Raw genomic sequence first — 10,843 nt, forward strand, 5'->3', positions numbered from 1 at the left:
TACCTGGAGGGGGCTGGGAAATGGGTGAAATATGCCCCAAAACTAAGTCATACCCCCTTCTCATTAAGCAGAAATTAATTTCACCCCCCCGTCACATAATAATAATATTAAGGCTACCCCCCCCTCCCCTTCCTTGAAAAAAGTCTCCTCCCATTGATTCCCTCATATTTAGTTTGAATACGTCGGAGAGTCATTTGAAGAGTCATCAGAATCACTGGACTCTGTGCTTGTGTCGTCTTCGCATGAATTGGGAGATTTCTCATCTCCTACACCGTCTCTGGCACTAAGATTCCCGCGTGGGTGGGTGAGAACTCGATCAATCAACTCAGCCTTGCTTCCACTTATCTTAAGACCTTTTTGCTTTAGATACATTTTCAGCTGCTTGTTGGTAGGCGCTTTTGTTTGTGTTTTATTTACCATACTTTAAATTTGTATTGGTATTAAAATCTCAACAGTTGGGTTTTTCATTCTGCTAAGTTATGATGCCGTGTGTGCTAACATTGGCATCTTTCCTTTTCATTTAATAACATTACAGTGTTACTTTTGCAACTTTTAATTAAAGTTTCCTGTTTTATTAAATCCTAGTGCAAATAAAGTAGCACTGTTTTAACATATATAACAGTGGAATTCCTTTCCTACTGCATGACAGATAAGAAAACAGCAGTTCGTAGATCAGAACACCTTTAATAGAGTTGATAAATTTGTCAGTTTTATTCCAGTGTTAGTATTAATATTTGAACTCTAGTAACTCTTCCACTACTTTTCCAGTTTGCAAAAATGAAAAAGTAATGCTCCCCCGTGTATGTATTAAATTTTACATCCAATCCCCCCTCTCTCTTGTTGTCATTTTCTCTTATGCCCCCCCCCCCCCCCGCCTCTAATTTTCCAATCCGACCCTCCAGGTGATTATTGCAGTCCCTAATTACGAAACCAAACAAAGGAAATGGCATTGTTATTGTTAGCAGACTTGACTATCTTAACAAAATGAAGCAGTTGCCTTCTGATAACACCAAATTCAAACCATTGACACAAAATCCCACTAAAGGTAAGGAAGAGAGCCTTTCTTCTTACCTCCGCAAACTACGAAAGGATGGAATAATTGATGACACAGTTTTCCAGAATATTTTACCCGGTGGGTCTTCCCCAGGTGTTTTATATGGCCTCCCAAAGGTTCACAAGACTGGATGCCCCTTCCGCCCTATTGTTTCCTCAGTGAACACGCACAATTACAACCCGGCGTCTTCCCTTGTTAGCATACTTCAGCCGATATCCACCAATCAACATACAGTTTAAGATTCATTTCGTTTTGCAGACTGGGCTAAATCTTACATAATAATGGAATAATGTGCTCTTTCGCAGTCGAGGATCTCAAAAGGCTTTTGCTGCAAAATGGCTACTCTCAGGGCATCATCACTTTTAATATCAATGTCCTGAACAAGAGCAATAACAAGCCAAATGAACCCGTAGCAACAGTCCCCCCCCCCCCCAAATGTTATTATTTTATTACCTTATATAGGTCTCTATAGCAATCATATAACTAAGCATCTAAAATCTTGTGTAAATCGTTTCTACACACCCGGCGCATCAAATCATTCTTTCCATACAAGGACCGTCTCAACCGATCACAATTATCCAAAGTCATTTATAAAGAGTTGCTGGGCTGCAAATGATTTTTACACTGGGAAAACGAAGCGAAGACTTCACGACCGGAAAACGGAACATTTCAAGCCCTTTCAAAACATGATCACTCTTCTGCTTTTGCTGATCACGTTAAAACAACTGGTCACAAAATCAAATGGGACTGTTTGGGTGTGGACAAAACGTGGGGTAGGCCATGGCCTACCCTGTGGCCTACCCTATGGCCTACCAGTGGTCAGATTTTTAAAAACATTAACAAAACATTAGTAAGAGTCGAATGAGTAAGGTGGCAGAAAATTATATCCCTCGTGGTTTCTTGTATCCCTCTAATAGGGGTATACGGAAAGTCACTAATACCAGCACTAACAGTCACTAACGCCGTTCATTAAATGTTTACACTAGCACTCCACAATATGTTAGAAACTGGCAACCGGTATGGATCGTGGAGCAGCCATTTTGGATATTCTCAGCGACCACGTAATATCGGCCCTTTCCCGGGGAGGGGGTGGGGAAATCCCATATATAAATGACAGGGGTGTTTGCCATACCTTTTAGGGGTTAAAAACGCAGTTTTGGTACCTCTTAAGGGTTCTTTCTAAACTTTCTGACCAGCACACCCGTCTTTTTTATATGACTCCCACCCGGGCCCTTCCCCTCCCTCCTAACCTGCCGTTATGGTTCATTACTTGGCTGGGGAAGCTAGATGTCGAAGACAGCGAGAAATAAGATGTTTCAAGGTTGAGTGCTGTAAGGTTTCCATTGTTTCGTTCCCTCTGATGTTGAGAATCATGTTAGTGACTTTTTAGTATACCCCTATTAGAGGGATATGATTTTATGCCAGCTAACTCGTTCGACTCTTACTGATGTTTTGTCGATATTTTTAAAACTCTGACCACCGGTTGGCCATAGGGTAGGCCACAGGGTAGGCCATGGCCTACACCATGGCCTACCCCACGTTTTGTCCACACCCGGACTATTTTGACAATTTGGCGTCCGGCAAGACTGACCACCATTGTAAGGTTAAAGAGACCTTGTTTATTCAGGAGTTGCAACCAGCATTGAATGCCAATGTCAGCAGTGAAAAGCTCAGTTTTACTTTATTACGAAAGCTTTTCCATTGTGTCACTGTACAGACGGTTTCCGTTTGTAAACGTCTTAAATTTCTACTGCAGATGTTTTCTGTCTAGGTTCCAGACCCCATCGATACAGTATAAATAGCTTTCCAAAAAATTTTTAACGGTTATACTTTTGAAAATGTATGTTGACTAGCATACGAAACGTTAAGTTCATAAAATGCAGGTTTTTAAAATGTTAATCACCGCTGTTTGTTTCATATTTTTAAGCAAGCTACGATGGCCGAAGACCAAGAGTTTAAATGATAATGTTTTGTGTAGTTTGAGATTACTCCAACTCAACACCGAAGGCCAAACAATATAAAGAGAAAACATCACCGCAAAGTTACAAAACTAATTACTCCAATCAAAATTCTCGCTTATCCGGCCTGGGTACAACTCGGCCCACGAGCTTCACTTTCAGGCTTGGCTAAATCTATATATTAGTAATTGGTCCTCGTGTCGTGCAATTCAGGGAGTAATTTCAAAATCTGACGAGCGCGAAGCGCGAGGCCGATTTAAAATTACGAGCACGATTTCTCCCTAAATTGTACGACACGAGGACCAATTACTCATTAATCGTATTTATAACAAATTTCGAAAATAAAAAAGTCTTTGGAGAAATAAACTTATTTGGAAAGTCCCGAGAATATTATTAAGAATCTTTATAATTAAAAAAGATCGACAATCGAGATAGCCTTCCCTAAGTCTGGTGGTTTCCTGGGTCTCCTCACCTTGTTTAATTTGCTGTAATTTTGAAATATATTTTTGTAAAGCAACTGAAATAAATGATGACGATGATAATGAATCAACTACGCATATTCTAGTTCTCATCGTACGCATGCTACACTCTTTCCACCGCGTGTTAATGAGTAGTACTGAAGACTTACTGAGGAGAGCAGGAATTGCTCAGACGTGACAAAAGAAATTGTACAAAATCAAATGACAATATCTCAGAGTTAAATACTTGTGAGAGGACCATCAGCATAAGTGTCATTGCAACTGTTTTGATTTCTACTTCAGCTAACTGCGCACTGTTTGGTTAGTGCCTCTTTGTTACGCTAGTGAGTTCGCGTGCCATGTTCGTTGTGTGTTTGTCACGGCCATAAATCGATGTGGAAAACTTACAGTATGGCATCGAACTGAATGAAACGAACTGAATGAAACTTAAATGCTGTTTCAAATAATCTCAGTTTTTCCCCACCATGCAGAACTGCTTATTTTCAACAGTGAAGACATTGACTAAGCTATAGGCGAATCTTTGTTTACACTTTTTGCCTCATTAGCATTTGCTTATCACTATCTGATGACGCTAATCAAAGAAAAACTCTGAATATTGAAAGGGCATAACAGTTTCAGATACCTCTGAAAATTTGAGCCCAATACACGGAATGGTTTTGGAGAAATTCTCTTCTAAAAACTCGAAATTTTACAGAGAAATGTATGGCTCATTAACTTTTTTGCCACACAGCAATTTTTTAGTTTTTGATGGCTGGTATTTCCTTCAATTTTGCTTGCAAAGAGCTGAAAGTTGCACAAAATTGCTCAACTTAATCAGCTTTATCAACTTTTCCATTTAGTTCATGTATACGGCCACGGCTTCTATGAGTCAAGTCGTATGCTAATGAGGAAAAATGTAAACAATGACATCAGCAAAGATTCCCCTATATACAAACAAGCAACAAAACTGGGCAGCACCATATTAACAATTTTCTCGATTGACTAAGTCCAATCTTGGCCATTACCTCGGGTGAAGAATTCATGAATGCAAACTGTACATGTTTTAATTTAGGCTCTGTAATGAACAATGTTGTAAATATATGTTGATCATCTGATGTTTTCCGGTGTGGCATTCTGATTTTCAACATCCCCACCGTGAAGCTAAGGAAAAAAAAAACACCTCTTAGGTAATCATGTAACAAAGATTAGCACTTCGTACAACAAACAAAACTTTCTGGGCTTACCAGTAGTTTTATAACGAGGACACTCGAACCATGAACACTATCAACACTTGACAATTTTTTGTGCATTTTGTTAGTGACTGAGGAATGAAGGCGCTACGTAAAAATTGACAAGCATATTTCGCATGACTGTCTACACCGTAAAACTGCTAGTCTTGTACATGTTGAGTGTTCATGGTTCAATATGTCGTGCATAAACAAGTTGTGCCATTTAAATCGTCCCTGCCAATGATTTTTTCAGTTACCAAGCAACAACAAGAGGAAGAATGACATGCTAAGATTTTGATTCTTTTTTTTTTTTTTTTTGAGGTGGATCATAAAACTCACTCAGTCAAACTCGTTTGTTCAATATTTGTATTTATTATATGGCTGTGTCTCACAAGGACTGGGAACTACAGAATTCACGAATTTGATTGGCTGAAATCAATGTTGACTCTGGCATCTAGACCGGTTACATTTTGCGGTGAAAAAGTTGCAAACTAAAATACAAAAATATTGACTATTTTCTTCTGGTATTAGTTCTAAAAAATATTCACATTATGGAAGTGCCAAAAGGAATGATGAGAAAAAAGAGGATGAGCAGCTCAACACCCTTTGCAAGCAAGATATCAGCTAGTATAAACCAGTTACATTAAATGAATTAAATTTTTCTTGTTTGACATATAATATCTTACTAACCAAGCTTAGTCAGTCTGTATGGGAGAATCTTGACCTCGGTCATGTGTACAAACTTCACTGCATTTGGTCTGTACTCATGACCTCGGTCAGGATTCTCCAATACAGAACTCCTGCTTGGTTAATGCGGGCCAAGTAATTTTCATGTACAGTAATACTGGTGAGGGTAAAGTCTGCATACGAGCCAAGTGGCCCATCAGGCCGAAGCTTATACTGGTTTCTGTAGCAAGAAGCGACTAGGAGTATTTCTTCTCCCTCCTGGTAGGGATGCTAGTCCATTGCAGGGTTACCCCCAGCATTAAATTTGCTGCTACCCATTTATACACCTGGGTGGAGAGAAGCACTGTGAGAGTTAAGTGTCTCGCCCAAGAACATAACACAATGTCCCCAGCCAGGGCTCAAACCAAGACCGCTCAATCCAGAGACGAGTGCACTAACCATGAGGCCACCTAGCTCGCATTTTGATTGGATTTTACTTATGATCTATTGGAGGACAGACATACAGATGACGTCATTGCCAATTTTTTTGGTTTCTTCACTATATAAAACAGATAGATTCCATGTTGTCGAGCGTCTGTTCAGTCCCAGATCACAGAAGACGTCAAAATGTGGTAAAAACATCAGTGACAAACTTGGCTAATGGTGAGTGTACCACTTTTCGCTCTTATCACATTTTGATGTCATCTGTGATCTATCACTCAACAGGTGCACAATAACATGGAATCTATTTCATAATAATATTATTATATATGCATGCACTTTCAAATGTAGTTTTCATATGTGTAAATGACATAATTTCCATTACTTACTGCAGAGGCTATATTTATCCATTGAATGGCTTTGACAATAGCATCATTATTTGATGGTGGAGTCTCTAAGTTCCAGTAAGTGAACTGTGAGAACTTGTGAGTGGCTTTCATCACCCGTTCCTAAAAATAATCCCAGCAAAAGTTGACTAGTGCATCAGAAATATGTTTCAAATAAAGAAGACCTCTCCAAAACAGGGCTAACGTATTAGAGAGAGCCTCTTAACAGTAGACACTACATGTAAAGTTGTTTATTGTAATTTGTGACCTCAAGACCTGTCTAAAGATTGTCTAGAAACTTAGTTCTTACCTCTTCATCAGTAAATGGTCTCTTTTCCTCTTTCATCACGTACCCAGTGTATCCCGCTGGTAAATTAAGAACACAACCCTGAAGACCACGTCCTCGAAAGGATGCACTCAAGACTAAGAATTAAATAAAAACATCCAACTTAAAATGGAATATTAAAAACATCAGATTACTCTCTTATGCCTACAGAACATGAAGGTTGTTTAACAGGTCAAGTTTAACTCTAGCTCCCACTCTGGCAAGATATATGGGTTACCGACCAAGAGTGAGGTAAAGATGGCTGGATATTAGCCAAGTTCTTTTTTTGCATGTTTATGGACTGAGATGGAGTTGAGGTCCATAAGCATGCAAAAATAGAACGAGGTCAATATACAGTCATTTTGATTGAACAAGCTTGGTCAATAAAGGATTTATTATATGGAAAAAAGAGCACTATTTTCATGCGGGACATAGCGGGTAATGCCGAGCAGGCAAGATAGCACCATCTAATAAGAGCTGCTATTCCACCCCGGGTTACTGACAGAATGTTTGAATTTACCCTTGCTTACAGTTTTCTGGAGAGTATCAGACTCATGGATCAAGCAAGGCTGGTAAAGATTAATTCTCACAGTTGCATAACTTTACATGTGCAAGAAAAGAGAGCAATTCACAATAAAATCACAAAGATTCCATCCAGGAAATGAACTCTGATCTCTTGAACCAGGGTCCACTGAGCTACATTGTACATTTTCTAAAAATGATAATTCTTGTAATGACAAAAATCTTGAAGGAGATCTCACCATCATATAACTTCTGTAGTAGTTAGTTATGCAGTTTAAATATTTATATCATGACGGAGCCAGGAGAGCAATGAAATATTATGCTTTAACTTTTCTCAATACCAGCATACAATAAATCTCTGGTATATTAGTAATGATTTTGGTTATAAAATGATTAATTTTGGAAAGAAATGCAGTTAAATCCATAGTTACTCCATGTAAAGTCTGCCCTTCAGCCTGACTTGGCCCATTAGGCTGTTACTTATCTCTGGTTTCCTGGGTATGAAGTAACTAGGAAAATTCCTACCTCCCCACCCCTGAAGATGGGAGGCAAGACCATGGCAGGATTACCCCCAACAAGTGCCCATTTGGACACCCGGGCAGAGAGAGGTATTGTGAGAGTAAAGTGTCCTGCCCAGGAACGCAGTGCACTGATCCTGCTCAGGGCTTGACCCTGCAAGCAAGGTGCTAGCCAATGTATGACACACTCCCAGAGCCTATGGACTAACTGGCAGGCCTGATTTCATGTGATGCTATAATGGGTGATTCCAGAAAATATCCATATCCTACCACGGTGGCATGGACATTTTACCCACTGCCCCCCCCCCCCCTTGCCTTCAGAAATTCCACAATACTCTACCCCTCCCGCCCATGGTATGATACGGATATTTTCTGGAATCACCCAATGCAGCTCACCAAAATATCACGAGCCGCTGCGGCGAGTGATATTTGGGGAGTTTTGAAATATCACGAGCCGGTATTTATCCCAAATACCCCGAAGAAACCGTGCTATTTTTTGCTTATACTACAAGGCAAAGAAATTTTGCATTTCATATAACACACATATTTTTATTTAGTCACACACAGTTGAATGGCTTTACAATGACATGTGATTAAACATGTGATCGCTTAAACATCACATATGGTCACACATCACACAACTGTGATGAAACTGTACTCGAATGTCTGTAAATCTCAGTTCTAAAGAGTGAAAGTTTTTAATAGGCTCATCAATCAAAGTTTAACAATCATCTGCAATCGATTGTGCCTGTGGAACACTGCACCTCGGCTCGGGAAACTTCTGGCTAAGCTGGTAGTTGATGGTCACTTGACAGCCGTGGAAATTGTTGATTGTAGTCAACCGCTCTTCATTCATCATCAGCGTGTTTTCCACATCAGAGGAAAGGCCAACATTCTGAAGAGGACGGCGTTGGTTGGACGTGCTTGCCTGACCGTCAGAGCTTATGATTGAAGAAATCAGCCATTGTTCATTCTCATCACCTTCCTCGTAGTCGGCTAAAGAGCGCTCGTTTGTATGGCCAGTGACGCCAATAATTGCGGAGCGAGGTTGGTTGGCAGCTTTGAGTTTCTTCACCAGCGTTTTGCGTGCACTGTGGTTTGTGAGCCGTTTACCTTCAATCTCGCCCTGAAGAGCCATAGATTTCATGAAGGAATTAATGCTGTGGATCCCCATTCTCTGTCGCTTATACCACACTTGAGACTTAGGGCGCTCAATCACCGCGAGGTAAAATGGCCCACTGTTTTTCATTTCCTCGGGTCTGTGTGACAGGAACGTCTTTAGAAGCTTGACTGGACATCTTGGCCCACCAGTTGCAAACATTTTCGGCTGAACCACTCTTCTTTTTTTGCGAAGGCCGCCCTGACGCGTTTTTGTGGGATTTTCTTTGTACGTGATGTACTCGATGCCATTGTCGTCTTTGGTGAATGAAAAATCTTCGACATACATGTCATGGTGTTCCTGACAGCCTCGTAATCCGAAATGTTGCGTCCAAAGAAATCACATTGTGGTTATTAGGGACTTCGGAGACTGGCTGCCAAGGAGCCCTTTGGACCACAACAGCTCTTCATCTTCAGTGATTAGTGCTTCTGATGCACGGGGACATTTGCCATAGCCCTGTTCACGGAGGAAGCGAGCTTTCCCTTCGAGTACTTTGCAACTGTTGACAAACTCTCTGTCCTTGGCAATGGAAATGCTGCTGCCTGCTTCCTTCCTTCCTTCCTTCTGAACCATCCTCCTTTCTCACCTCGGCGAAAAACTTCTGAAGCATCTTGTCAAGTTCCTTGGCTTCATGGCTTACAATATCTGGACTGTATCCTTTTTCTTCAGCCCATGTGGTCCAAACAGTAACCCAGGTCTTAGTGCTTTTCTTTGTGTTCGAATTTTCGGCATTTTCCTTAAATTGTTGTAGTTCTTTCGCATCACAATCGGGAAGTCTATCCGCCATTGTTTTAAAATTAGAAACAATAATTTTTCAGTTACCATGGAAACTGGCTGTAATTTTTACATGTAAGTATTTCAAATTTGGCTTAAATACTACTGGTCTTAGCCAATCACATTTCAGAAATTTCTCAGCCTGTAGTATAAAGAAAGTAATTGGGCAAGTGATTTCAAATTTGAACTTATGAGAACAGTAATCTAACTCTCCTCTCTTCTTGTCTCTTTCTCGTGTCTATTTCAATAGTTTTACAAACAGCCAGCCAGAAAACTGCAAGAACACATTAAAGGCTTTATTAAGAAGAAAATGACACAGGTGTCCAGTTTCAGATGTCTAATTACAAGTCATGTTATTGATCAGCCGTAATAACAGATTTGGACGTTGTCGTCATTTGACTAGAACTACAAGAATTCCCTTCGTTTTTTCTTTATTATTCAAATTTTGAATTCCCAGTGGGGTTTCAATAACATTTGCCCTAATTAGCATAAGAAACAGAAAAACTGAAGGATTCTGGTAGTTGTAGTCAAATGACGCCATTATGCAAATCGCCTATTAGATGCCTTTTTGATCCTATGCCATTGAACTGACAAAATAGGTAAATAGAGAACCAATCAGATCTCAAGAATTTAGTTATGGACACGATAATCTGTCTACCACTACGAGCTGGTACCTATTTTTGATTGACTTGGGGTGCATTCCTCTGGGATGATCTGGATCAGGATCCGTGACCCAAGATCACTACGATCATGATGCATCAAAAGAACTGATGTATCTGTGACTAAAGTGGATTCATCGGTTCCTTTGATGCACTATGATCTGAGTGATATTGGATCACTGATCCCGATCGAGATCACCCCAAAGGAACGCACCCTTGTTTATAAGATCAAGTGATCAATTACACTAGTCCTTTTTCCACGAAACAATCTGAGCTTAAGTTTATGTGTAATCCAACCTTTTTCTCCGTTTTGCACTCCTGTAGTCGTCCCCTCTTCTCGCACAGATGTATCAAAATAAGATGACACTGGTGCCTCACCATCATGATCAATCTCGCAGGCCATCAAATGAACTCGGCTAGACTCTGAGCAGCTTGAAACCGCAGCTTGAGAAATCCTGACGCTACCAGAAGCCATGTTTCAAGCACAATAAAAGCACGAAAGGACTACGTTAACGGACGCTTGAGGTGTTAAAACAACTTCTTTTTAATTGCAGCCTCCTCTGGAACTCACGAAATCAACAAAGGTTGCAGATTTCGCAAAGACAACGAAATCGGCTACGAAATCTACAACAACCATCTACAACGAAATGCGCGGGAAATCACATGCAACCGCGATCCTCAGCGGCTTACCAAG

At 40.3% G+C, this 10,843-nt stretch overlaps 1 protein-coding gene and 1 pseudogene across 1 annotated transcript; both read right to left on the minus strand.

Moving 5' to 3' along the window:
• Window positions 1-664: 664 nt before the first annotated feature.
• On the minus strand, window positions 665-10,803 carry LOC110054939 (ribonuclease H2 subunit C-like). The gene is made up of 4 exons (XM_020761315.2): window positions 10,447-10,803; window positions 6,503-6,615; window positions 6,196-6,315; window positions 665-4,631 (listed from the first exon to the last, which is right to left on the minus strand). The coding sequence occupies exons 1-4, from the start codon at window positions 10,622-10,624 to the stop codon at window positions 4,578-4,580; spliced, it is 465 nt and encodes a 154-aa protein (XP_020616974.1). The 5' UTR covers window positions 10,625-10,803; the 3' UTR covers window positions 665-4,577.
• LOC110054935 (uncharacterized protein KIAA1958-like) lies at window positions 8,286-10,436 on the minus strand (annotated as a pseudogene).
• Window positions 10,804-10,843: the final 40 nt, after the last annotated feature.

The sequence above is a fragment of the Orbicella faveolata genome, unplaced genomic scaffold (assembly GCF_042242905.1).
Source record: "Orbicella faveolata isolate gen_17 unplaced genomic scaffold, um_ofav_v1 contig_2, whole genome shotgun sequence".
In the NCBI taxonomy this organism is placed as follows: domain Eukaryota; kingdom Metazoa; phylum Cnidaria; class Anthozoa; order Scleractinia; family Merulinidae; genus Orbicella; species Orbicella faveolata.